General features: G+C 44.2%; 2 protein-coding genes across 3 annotated transcripts in view; one reads left to right on the top strand and one right to left on the bottom strand.

Moving 5' to 3' along the window:
• The window catches only part of entr1 (endosome associated trafficking regulator 1), a 10,942-nt gene extending 3,379 nt beyond the window's left edge, over window positions 1-7,563 (bottom strand). The window contains exons 1-7 of one of the 2 annotated variants that reach the window (XM_054611291.1): window positions 7,435-7,563; window positions 5,343-5,566; window positions 5,155-5,255; window positions 3,005-3,149; window positions 2,751-2,824; window positions 2,553-2,664; window positions 302-364 (exon numbers count right to left, since the gene is read on the bottom strand). In XM_054611291.1, coding sequence (XP_054467266.1) covers window positions 302-364; window positions 2,553-2,664; window positions 2,751-2,824; window positions 3,005-3,149; window positions 5,155-5,255; window positions 5,343-5,566; window positions 7,435-7,468 — 753 coding nt within the window. In that variant the 5' untranslated portion in view covers window positions 7,469-7,563. The remainder of the gene's footprint in view (window positions 1-301; window positions 365-2,552; window positions 2,665-2,750; window positions 2,825-3,004; window positions 3,150-5,154; window positions 5,256-5,342; window positions 5,567-7,434) is intronic. The other variant, XM_054611292.1, reaches the window with a different exon arrangement.
• chek2 (checkpoint kinase 2) overlaps window positions 7,467-12,500 on the top strand; it is an 8,218-nt gene continuing 3,184 nt past the window's right edge. Inside the window, exons 1-10 of the mRNA XM_054610433.1 lie at window positions 7,467-7,681; window positions 8,487-8,582; window positions 8,618-8,973; window positions 9,176-9,300; window positions 10,061-10,193; window positions 10,520-10,610; window positions 10,735-10,831; window positions 11,132-11,185; window positions 11,329-11,393; window positions 11,537-11,636. Coding sequence (XP_054466408.1) covers window positions 7,467-7,681; window positions 8,487-8,582; window positions 8,618-8,973; window positions 9,176-9,300; window positions 10,061-10,193; window positions 10,520-10,610; window positions 10,735-10,831; window positions 11,132-11,185; window positions 11,329-11,393; window positions 11,537-11,636 — 1,332 coding nt within the window. The remainder of the gene's footprint in view (window positions 7,682-8,486; window positions 8,583-8,617; window positions 8,974-9,175; window positions 9,301-10,060; window positions 10,194-10,519; window positions 10,611-10,734; window positions 10,832-11,131; window positions 11,186-11,328; window positions 11,394-11,536; window positions 11,637-12,500) is intronic.

Raw genomic sequence — 12,500 nt, 5'->3', positions numbered from 1 at the left:
TCATTTTACACTGAAAGACAGAAAAAGTCAGAAAAAAGTAATATGTATAAATGTGTTTATATAAATAAATATAAATATATATATATTTATATAAACACACATTTATAAATGTTCTCCAGATATTTGCGATCAATAACTCTGAAATGAACACACAGCTCATCATACTGGTTATTAACTGGTTATTAACTGGTTATTAACTGGTTATTAACTGGTTATTAACTGGATCACAAACAGACCTGAGATCTGCTCTCTGTTGATCCACTGACATTAAATAAAGTTCATACAAAACTGTCTGTCTCACCTGCAGCTGCTGCAGCTCCACCTTCAGTTTGGAAACACAGCCCTCTGCTTTCAACGCCCGCTTCTGTATACAGAGAGACAGACAGGTGGAGAGAGAGAGACAGGTGGAGAGAGAGAGACAGGTGGAGAGAGAGAGACAGGTGGAGAGAGAGAGACGGACAGGTAGAGAGACAGACAGACAGGTGGAGAGAGAGACAGACAGGTGGAGAGAGAGAGACAGACAGGTGGAGAGAGAGACAGACAGGTGGAGAGAGAGAGACAGACAGGTGGAGAGAGAGAGAGAGAGACAGACAGGTGGAGAGAGAGACAGACAGGTGGAGAGAGAGAGAGAGAGAGAGACAGACAGACAGGTGGAGAGAGAGACAGACAGGTGGAGAGAGAGAGAGACAGGTGGAGAGAGAGAGAGAGAGACAGGTAGAGAGAGAGAGAGACAGGTGGAGAGAGAGAGACAGGTGGAGAGAGAGAGAGACAGACAGGTGGAGAGAGAGAGAGAGAGAGAGAGAGACAGGTGGAGAGAGAGACAGACAGGTGGAGAGAGAGACAGACAGGTGGAGAGAGAGAGAGACAGGTGGAGAGAGAGAGAGAGACAGGTGGGGAGAGAGACAGACAGGTGGAGAGAGAGAGAGACATTACATTCATAATAGGTTCTTTTGTGTTTAACTGTTTAATGCCAATAAAGTTTATTTGAATGTTGTAGATAAACATTTAGGTCAGTCAGTTAACGTAAACAGGAAGTCCATATAAAGGGACGGGATCTCTTAAAGGGACAGGGACGGGATCTCTTAAAGGGACAGAGACGGGATCTCTTAAAGGGACAGGGACGGGATCTCTTAAAGGGACAGGGACGGGATCTCTTAAAGGGACAGGGACGGGATCTCTTAAAGGGACAGGGACGGGATCTCTTAAAGGGACAGGGACGGGATCTCTTAAAGGGACAGGGACGGGATCTCTTAAAGGGACAGGGACGGGATCTCTTAAAGGGACAGGGACGGGATCTCTTAAAGGGACAGGACGGGATCTCTTAAAGGGACAGGGACGGGATCTCTTAAAGGGACAGGGACGGGATCTCTTAAAGGGACAGAGACGGGATCTCTTAAAGGGACAGGGACGGGATCTCTTAAAGGGACAGAGACGGGATCTCTTAAAGGGACAGGGACGGGATCTCTTAAAGGGACAGAGACGGGATCTCTTAAAGGGACAGGGACGGGATCTCTTAAAGGGACAGAGACGGGATCTCTTAAAGGGACAGGGACGGGATCTCTTAAAGGGACAGAGACGGGATCTCTTAAAGGGACAGGGACGGGATCTCTTAAAGGGACAGGGACGGGATCTCTTAAAGGGACAGGGACGGGATCTCTTAAAGGGACAGGGACGGGATCTCTTAAAGGGACAGGGACGGGATCTCTTAAAGGGACAGGGACGGGATCTCTTAAAGGGACAGGGACGGGATCTCTTAAAGGGACAGGGACGGGATCTCTTAAAGGGACAGGGACGGGATCTCTTAAAGGGACAGGGACGGGATCTCTTAAAGGGACAGGGACGGGATCTCTTAAAGGGACAGGGACGGGATCTCTTAAAGGGACAGGGACGGGATCTCTTAAAGGGACAGGGACGGGATCTCTTAAAGGGACAGAGACGGGATCTCTTAAAGGGACAGGGACGGGATCTCTTAAAGGGACAGGGACGGGATCTCTTAAAGGGACAGGGACGGGATCTCTTAAAGGGACAGAGACGGGATCTCTTAAAGGGACAGGGACGGGATCTCTTAAAGGGACACGGGATCTCTTAAAGGGACAGGGGGATCTCTTAAAGGGACAGGGACGGGATCTCTTAAAGGGACAGGGACGGGATCTCTTAAAGGGACAGGGGGACTTAAAGGGACGGGATCTCTTAAAGGGACAGGGACGGGATCTCTTAAAGGGACAGGGACGGGATCTCTTAAAGGGACAGGGACGGGATCTCTTAAAGGGACAGGGACGGGATCTCTTAAAGGGACAGATCTCTTAAAGGGACGGGATCTCTTAAAGGGACAGGGACGGGATCTCTTAAAGGGACAGAGACGGGATCTCTTAAAGGGACAGGGACGGGATCTCTTAAAGGGACAGGGACGGGATCTCTTAAAGGGACAGGGACGGGATCTCTTAAAGGGACAGGGACGGGATCTCTTAAAGGGACAGAGACGGGATCTCTTAAAGGGACAGGGACGGGATCTCTTAAAGGGACAGCCCGGGATCTGATTGGCTCTTGCTCACCGTCATCAGGTGGAGGTTCTGCTCCACAGAGTGAACCATGCACTCCAGATCCTGAGCCTCCTTCTCCTCCTGACACCTCCTCCGGACCAGCTCCTCCGACAGTTGTGCCACCCTGACACGCAGAACAGAGGCATGCTGGGTAAATACTCACTGAGAGCGTCCCTGCTTCATGCTGCCGTGTGATTGGCTGATGCTCACCTGTGCTCGTTAGCCTCGGATCTCCTCTGCAGCTCCATCATGGATCTCCTCAAGGACAGGTTCTCCTCCTTCAGCTGACACACACACACACACACACACACACACACACACACACACACACACACACACACACACACACACACACACACACACACACACACACACACACACACACACACACACACACACACACACACACACATGAATAAACACAGCTCATATCAGAAACACACACCTCATAGTCTGACACTTACCTGCTGGATCTGGCTGCTCCTGCTGCTCCTCCTCCTGCAGGAGGTGACTGCTTCAGCCATGGAGGTCTCATCATCTCCTTCATAGTTCTCTCCTCCTCCTGCTCCTCCTGCTCCTCCCTGCTGGACTTCAGGTCTGGAGGAGAACCTGATTCATTCAGAAGAGTTGAGATTAAAGAGGAGACGTTCTTTAGAATAACACATGTGGTTCTCCTGTTCTCCACTAGAGGGCGTCACTGCAGACAATAACACATGTGGTTCTCCTGTTCTCCACTAGAGGGCGTGTTATTGGTATGTTAAATGAGTCAGAATAACGTTTTTGATTCTTTTATTTCTTTGTTTTGGCTTCTTTCTCTGACAGCGTTCATCACACGTGATGTGTTCAAAGACCCTCAGAAAGATGAAGACCTGATGATAACGGTTCCATCCCAGTGGGGGGGTTTTGGGTTCAGAAGGTTCAGAACCAGGTCTTCAGGTCTTCATGGTTTCAGGTCTTCATGTCTTCAGGTCTTCATGGTTTCAGGTCTTCATGGTTTCAGGTCTTCATGTCTTCATGGTTTCAGGTCTTCATGTCTTCAGGTCTTCATGGTTTCAGGTCTTCATGGTTTCAGGTCTTCATGTCTTCATGTCTTCAGGTCTTCATGATTTCAGGTCTTCATGTCTTCATGTCTTCAGGTCTTCATGTCTTCAGGTCTTCAGGTCTTCATGTCTTCATGTCTTCATGTCTTCAGGTGTTCAGGTGTTCAGGTGTTCATGGTTTCAGGTCTTCATGTCTTCATGGTTTCAGGTCTTCAGGTCTTCAGGTCTTCATGTCTTCATGTCTTCAGGTCTTCAGGTGTTCAGGTGTTCATGGTTTCAGGTCTTCATGTCTTCATGGTTTCAGGTCTTCAGGTTTCATGTCTTCAGGTCTTCAGGTCTTCAGGGTCTAAGCTCTGAGTTTTCTGCGTCCTCAGATCTTAAGGTGTCCCAGATGAAACCTGGTCCTCATGTTGGTCACAGGCCGTTTCTCAATACCAAGTACGGTCAAGTATGGACTTGCAAACTTGCAAGTTCATACTTGGATAGTTCGACTCGGGAGTACAAACTCCCGAGGACGGGAGGACGCAGTACGGTCATTTTGCAATTGGAACAGCAGCGAACTTGATGACGTCACCAACGTCACGACGTCACCAACTCAGCTCGTCGGTCCCGCCTACTCCGGTTATCTTCAGTCATATATATTGACAATAAAACAAAATATGATATAAAACACAACCCTGCCTTTTTTCATTTTCATTTAGAAAATATTAAAATATTAATATGTATATGTTTTGTGTTACATCTGCAACCACAACCACAGAGACACCGGAGCCAGCGGCACATCTGGAGAGGCCTAGCCGAGATCAGGCTGCTGTCAGCGGGATGCATGAGCACCACCGCCCGGTCTCCTCTCTGGTCCTCTCATATCTCTATATCTATATATATATATATATATATATATATATAGATAGATATATCTATATATCTCCTCTCTGGTCCTCTCATATCTCTCTCTCTATATATCTATATATATATAGATATATAGATATAGATATAGATATATAGATATATATATATATATATCTCTCCTCTCTGGTCCTCTCATATCTCCGACAAACGTCGGCGCTTTTTTCAAACAGGCTCTATCTTGATAAATTGACCGCATATTTTAAGTCTTAACAACTACATTCTCGCTTAAAAAAATGTTAAAACTAAATTCCGTTACACAACAAGACAGTTATAACTGACAGTTGTGAGCCGTCTCCGCTGCTGTCGGCTCTTGTTTGCTGGTGAAATGCATTCTGGGAGACTTGGCTGTCCAAAGTCCACACAAGTCTCCTCCGATGCATCCTCGATATAATGGGCGGAGCGAGGACACATCCGGGTATCTGGACCGTACTTGTCTGGATGAACTTGTGTTTTGGAACAGTACTTGGGCCGCTAGATGACGTTTCACAAGTTCAGGAGGACACAAGTACAGAGAAGTTCACATATTGAGAAACGGCCTCAGTCACAGGAAGATGTTAGAAACTACAACATGACACAAACGCAGCGTGAAGGAGGAGCCTCAACAAGCTTCAAGCTCCGCCCCTAGCGGGACAAAAAGTAACCAATCAGTGAATAGCAGGACTCACCTGGTCTCCTCCTCCTCCTCCTCCTCCTCCTCCTCCGTGCAGAGGGACGACGTGCTTTCTACACCTGACTGGAAGCTCCGCCCCCACCCTTCCTCCTGCTCCTGATTGGACATTGGTGATAAATGACATCACTGACACAGAAAACGGTACAGGTGAGCATGATGATGTCAGTGGTGATGTCACTGTACCTGTGGAGCCAGAGAGGGCTCAGAGAAGAAACAGCTCCTGACCTCAGGGTCAAAGGTCACAGACGTGTCCTCCTCCTCCTCCTCCTCAGGCTCCCTCTGGAGAACCCCGCTGTGAGTCTGCTCCTGGTCCAGGTCTTGTTCTGGGTCCTGGTCCTGGTTCTTCCAGCGTAGAAACTCTCTGAAGGAGAACGGGTTCAGATCCTCAGACTCCAGCTGCTCGTCTGCTGAGGGTCAAAGGTCAGCGTGAGAGGAAGGAGGGTCAAAGGTCAGCGTGAGAGGAAGGAGGGTCAAAGGTCAGCGTGAGAGGAAGGAGGGTCAAAGGTCAGCGTGAGAGGAAGGAGGGTCAAAGGTCAGCGTGAGAGGAAGGAGGGTCAAAGGTCAGCGTGAGAGGAAGGAGGGTCAAAGGTCAGCGTGAGAGGACTACCCTGAGCCTTCCACTTAGCACTTATTATATTCATATCAGTTTGTTTCTGTACTTTTGCTCTGGTTTATGCTTTGAGATGCTTGTTTAAGAAAGGAGATGCACTGATGACTTCTGGTGACTAGTAGTTCTCTTGAATAACTGTACTGTAATAATATAATGTACTGTTATATAATGTAATAATGTAATGTAATATAATAATATAATGTACTGTTATATAATGTAATAATGTAATGTAATATAATAATATAATGTACTGTTATATAATGTAATAATGTACTGTACTGTAATAATATAATGTAATGTAATATAATATAATGTACTGTAATATAATATAATATAATGTAATATAATGTACTGTAATGTAATATAATATAATAATATAATATAATGTAATATAATATAATATTATATAATAATATAATATAATATAATATAATGTAATATAATATAATAATATAATATAATGTAATATAATATAATGTAATGTAATAATATAATGTAATATAATATAATATAATGTAATATAATAATATAATATAATAATATAATGTAATAATATAATGTAATAATATAATGTAATATAATATAATATAATATAATAATATAATGTAATATAATGTAATATAATAATACAATATAATAATAATATAATATAATATAATATAATATAATATAATAATATAATGTAATATAATAATATAATATAATAATATAATGTAATATAATAATATAATAATATAATAATATAATGTAATATAATATAATATATAATAATATAATATAATATATAATAATAATAATAATATAATATAATATAATAATAATATAATATAATAATATAATAATATAATAATATAATATAATAATATAATAATATATATAATATATATAATATAATATATAATATAATATAATATAATATATAATATAATATAATAATATAATATAATATAATAATATAATATAATATAATAATATAATATAATATAATGTAATATAATATAATATAATATAATATAAATAATAATATAATATAATAATATAATATAATATAATAATAATATAATGTAATGTAATATAATATAATAATAATATAATATAATATAATATAATAATATAATAATGTAATATAATATAATATAATATAATGTAATATAATAATATAATGTAATATAATAATATAATGTAATATAATAATATAATATAATAATATAATAATATAATGTAATGTAATGTAATATAATAATATAATAATATAATATAATGTAAATATAATATAATGTAATATAAATAATATATAATAATGTAATATAATATAATAATATAATATAATAATATAATAATATAATATATAATAATATATATAATATAATATAATATAATAATAATAATAATATAATATAATAATATAAATAATATAATATAATATAATATAATATAATATAATGTAATATAATATAATATAATATAATATAATAATATAATGTAATATAATGTAATATAATATAATATAATAATATAATATAATGTAATATAATAATGTAATATAATAATGTAATGTAATAATGTAATGTAATGTAGTGTAAAGTAAAGTAAAGGAGGGTCAAAGGTCACCGTCAGAGGTAGGAGGAGTCTCAGTCCTCCGGTCAGTGACGTCACATGACTCACCGTCTGTGATGATGAGACTCTTGTGTCTGGACATGACGTCACCCGGCGGCTCGGTGGTCTCTGGTCGGGCTCAGGTCCGGATCGATCATCTCCGTCTCCTGCCGACGGAACCCGGAAGCAGCCGACGCGCTCCGGAGTCACCTGACCGCTGTCCCGCTGCTCATTGGCTGAGGCGACCACGTGACGTCAGAGGAGCGGACGGCAGCACGAACAGGATCTGCACGTGTCCCGATGCGGATCTGCTCCGGTGAGTGACCCTGCTGAGAGACCCGCACCGAGAGACCCGCACTGGACCCGCACTGGACCCGGTCCTCATCCGGGTCTCATCCGGGTCCTGTGGTCCTGTGAGGACCGGGTCCTGTGGGTCCTGTGAGGACCGGGTCCTGTGGGGACCGGGTCCTGTGGGTCCTGTGAGGACCGGGTCCTGTGGGTCCTGTGGGACCGGGTCCTGTGGGGACCGGGTCCTGTGGGTCCTGTGGGACCGGGTCCTGTGGGTCCTGTGGGGACCGGGTCCTGTGGGTCCTGTGGGGACCGGGTCCTGTGGGGACCGGGTCCTGTGGGGACCGGGTCCTGTGGGGACCGGGTCCTGTGGGTCCTGTGGGGACCGGGTCCTGTGGGGACCGGGTCCTGTGGGTCCTGTGGGGACCGGGTCCTGTGGGTCCTGTGGGACCGGGTCCTGTGGGTCCTGTGGGGACCGGGTCCGGGTCCTGTGGGGGGGTCCGGGTCCTGTGGGGACCGGGTCCTGTGGGTCCTGTGGGGACCGGGTCCTGTGGGTCCTGTGGGGACCGGGTCCTGTGGGGACCGGGACCGGGTCCTGTGGGGACCGGGTCCTGTGGGTCCTGTGGAGGACCGGGTCCTGTGGGGACCGGGTCCTGTGCGGGTCTCCTCAGCTCGGGACTGGTTCTGGTCCCGGATCAGAATCATGTGACTGAAGGTCTGCAGGGACAGACTGGACCAGGTCTAGAAACCAGAGCCGGTCCGGTAGTCGTGGGGGGTCTAAACTGTTTAACTGGAGACTAAGACCAGTATGACGTCATGTGTCTCCCCTGCAGAACTGGAACATGTCTGAAGAGGTTCCACATGAGGGGGGGCCACCGCAGTCCGCCCAGTCTACATCCCAGTCCAGTCCAGTCCACCCAGTCCACCCAGTCATCCCACCCAGTCCCCCAGTCCACCCAGTCCCATCCCAGGTCCAGTCTACCCAGTCTACCCAGTCTACCCAGTCCCCATCCCAGGCCCAGTCCGCCCAGTCTACCCAGTCCCCATCCCAGGCCCAGTCCGCCCAGTCTACCCAGTCCCCATCCCAGGCCCAGTCCGCCCAGTCCACCCAGTCCCCATCCCAGGTCCAGTCCAAGTCCCAGTCCCAGCCCGGGTCCAGTTCCTCCAGCGGGCCGGCCTCAGCCAGCCAGTCCTCCAGCGGGTCTGGGACTGTGAGCAGCGTGGACACCCTCCCCGTCCCCCTGTCCTCCGTCCCCGAGGAGCCCGAGCCTCAACCCTGGGCCCGCCTGCTGCCCATGGCGCCGGGCTTCAGGAGCCTGGGTGAGTTCACATGCTAACATGCTAACACAAGGCTAATGCTAAACTAGACCCTGAGATAAGATAAGATAAATAAGATAAGATAACCCTTCATTAGTCATTCAACTGAAACCAGCACCAGTGTGATGGGTGAACCAGTACCTGTACCTGTACCAGTACCAGTACCAGTACCAGTACCAGTACCTGTCTGTCTGTCTGTCTACAGACTGCTTTGAGGACCAGTACCTGTTTGGACGGGACTCTCAGTGTAACTATGTTCTGAATGATCCGAACGAAATCAGATCCAAAAGGTTCAGAATCTACAGCAAGAAACACTTCAGGATCTACAGAGTGAGACCTCCTGTTTCTGTTATTGATCACTTCCTGTTTGTGTTATTGATCACTTCCTGTTTGTGTTATTGATCACCTCCTGTTTCTGTTATTGATCACTTCCTGTTTGTGTTATTGATCACCTCCTGTTTCTGATGATCACTTCCTGTTTGTGTTATTGATCACTTCCTGTTTCTGTTATTGATCACTTCCTGTTTGTGTTATTGATCACCTCCTGTTTCTGTTATTGATCACTTCCTGTTTGTGTTATTGATCACTTCCTGTTTCTGTTATTGATCACTTCCTGTTTCTGTTATTGATCACTTCCTGTTTGTGTTATTGATCACTTCCTGTTTGTGTTATTGATCACCTCCTGTTTGTGTTATTGATCACTTCCTGTTTGTGTTATTGATCACTTCCTGTTTCTGTTATTGATCACTTATTGATCACTTCCTGTTTGTGTTATTGATCACCTCCTGTTTGTGTTATTGATCACTTCCTGTTTGTGTTATTGATCACTTCCTGTTTGTGTTATTGATCACTTCCTGTTTGTGTTATTGATCCTGTTTGTGTTATTGATCACTTCCTGTTTCTGTTATTGATCACTCCTGTTTGTGTTATTGATCACTTCCTGTTTCTGTTATTGATCACTTCCTGTTTGTGTTATTGATCACTTCCTGTTTGTGTTATTGATCACTTCCTGTTTGTGTTATTGATCACTTCCTGTTTGTGTTATTGATTGACCAACCCGTCTCTCTGTCTCCCCCCCCCTCCCTCTCAGGAGGGCAGCGAGGTCTTCGTGGTGGACTACAGTAACAACGGGACCTTTGTAGACGGGCTCCGTATCGGTAAAGACCTGAAGCTTCCTCTGGTCAACAACGCCGTCATCTCTCTGGCTGAACAACGGAACAAAGGTCAGAAACCATCCACAGCCTATCAGAGAGAGTCAGCAGCAGGTCTCACCTCTCACTGCCTGTCTGTCTGTCTGTCTGACTGTCTGACTGCCTGTCTGTCTGTCTGTCTGTCTGACTGACTGACTGACTGTCTGTCTGTCTGACTGTCTGTCTGACTGTCTGTCTGTCTGACTGTCTGTCTGTCTGACTGTCTGTCTGTCTGTCTGTCTGACTGTCTGTCTGACTGACTGTCTGTCTGACTGTCTGACTCTGACTGCTGTCTGTCTGTCTGTCTGTCTGTCTGTCTGACTGTCTGACTGACTGACTGACTGTCTGTCTGTCTGCAGTCTTTGTCTTCATCGATCTGATGTCAGACCATCAGTCCAGTTTACCTAAAGAGCTTCAGGAGAAATATCTGCTGACGCGACGCATCGGCACGTGAGTCTGACACGTTCACGCCGCTGTGATGTCACTTCCTGCGCCCTGAAACGCTGAACGTGTGCGTGTGCGTGTGTGTGTGTGTGTGTGTGTGTGTGTGTGTGTGTGTGTGTTTGTGTTGTAGAGGAGTGTGTGGGGAAGTCAAACTGGCCTTTGAGAGATCCTCCTGCAGGAAGTTTGCTGTGAAAATAATAAACAAGAAGAACTTTCAGTCTGAAGGGGTGAGTTGTCTCCTCTGCTCTCTGATTGGCTAAAGGAGTGAGTCGTCTCCTCTGCTCTCTGATTGGCTAAAGGAGTGAGCCGTCTCCTCTGCTCTCCGATTGGTTGAGAGTGCTACTTCTTCCTTCCCTTGTTTCCTTCTTTCCTTCCTGTTATGAATGTAGCAGAAGTAAGTAGGTTAAAAAGCAACAGAAAACTACAAACATGGCGGCTTAACACGTCAGACTCTTTGATGTCCCTATGGACCAATGGCATGCTAGGATGTGATCATGTGATCTGTGTTTGTTTTGGTCCAATCACAGACAGCGGCACGTAACGCGCAGACAGAGATCGAGATTCTGCAGAGAGTGGATCACGTGAGTCCGACACCAACGAAGAAGACATGTGATTACACAGACTGCTCCTTCAGGAAGCGTTCATTATTCATAACATCGTTATGAATGATTAACAATAACTCATATCTTATTCTCTCCTTGTCTCCTCTCCTTGTCTCCTGCAGCCTTGTCTCATAAAGACAGAGGACTTCTATCAGACGGAGGACAGTTATTACATCGTGTTGGAGCTGTGAGTGAAACTCTACACACATTTATGCCATTTTATTACTAAACATTTACATCTGTCTGTCTGTCTGCCTGTCTGTCTGTCTGTCTGCCTGTCTGTCTGTCTGACTGTCTGTCTGTCTGTCTGTCTGCCTGTCTGTCTCTCAGGATGGAGGGAGGAGAGTTGTTCCAGAGAGTGAAGTCTCAGCAGCAGCTCGATGAATCCATCACCAAACTTTATTTCTATCAGATGCTGAAAGCCGTCCAGGTGAAACATGAGTACACACAGACACACACACACACATTACATTACATTACATTATTACATTACATTACATTATTACATTACATTACATTACATTACATTACATTACAGTCATGTAGCAGACGCTTTTATCCAAAGCGACTTACAGGAAGTGTATTCAACATAGGTATTCAAGAGAACTACTAGTCACCAGAAGTCATCAGTGCATCTCCTTTCTTAAACAAGCATCTCAAAGCAGAAACCAGAGCAAAAGTATAGTGCAGAGGCAGATTACTACGAAAACAATAAGTGCTACAAACTAGTACGAATAGGATAAGTGCAGTAAACAAATACAAATTCAATAAGTGCAGCGAACTGATACGAATACAGTGAGTGCAACAACTAATACGAATGCAATAAGTGCTACGAGGAAGACTCAGGGTAGTACTTCTTTATCAGGTAGTACTTCTTTATCAGGTAGGTAGTACTTCTAGTAGTTATCAGTAGTACTTCTTTATCAGTAGTACTTCTTTATCAGGTAGTACTTCTTTATCAGTAGTACTTCTTTATCAGGTAGTACTTCTTTATCAGGGTAGTACTTCTTTATCAGGTAGTACTTCTTTATCAGGTAGTACTTCTTTATCAGTAGTACTTCTTTATCAGGTAGTACTTCTTTATCAGTAGTACTTCTTTATCAGGTAGTACTTCTTTATCAGGTAGTACTTCTTGAAGAGGTGAGGTTAAAGATGGGCAGTGACTCTGCTGTCCTGAGGTCAGTGGGGAGTTCATTCCTCCACTGAGGGGTCAGGACAGGAAGAAGCTGTGACCGGGTGGATCGGCTGCAGGGACCTCTGAGCGACGGGACAACCAGTCACCCCGAGGCAGCAG

Source organism: Anoplopoma fimbria, chromosome 13 (genome assembly GCF_027596085.1).
Source record: "Anoplopoma fimbria isolate UVic2021 breed Golden Eagle Sablefish chromosome 13, Afim_UVic_2022, whole genome shotgun sequence".
Classification (NCBI taxonomy): Eukaryota; Metazoa; Chordata; class Actinopteri; order Perciformes; family Anoplopomatidae; genus Anoplopoma; species Anoplopoma fimbria.
Note: the sequence above shows the minus strand (reverse complement) of the source record. Positions and strands in the feature narration are given on the sequence as shown.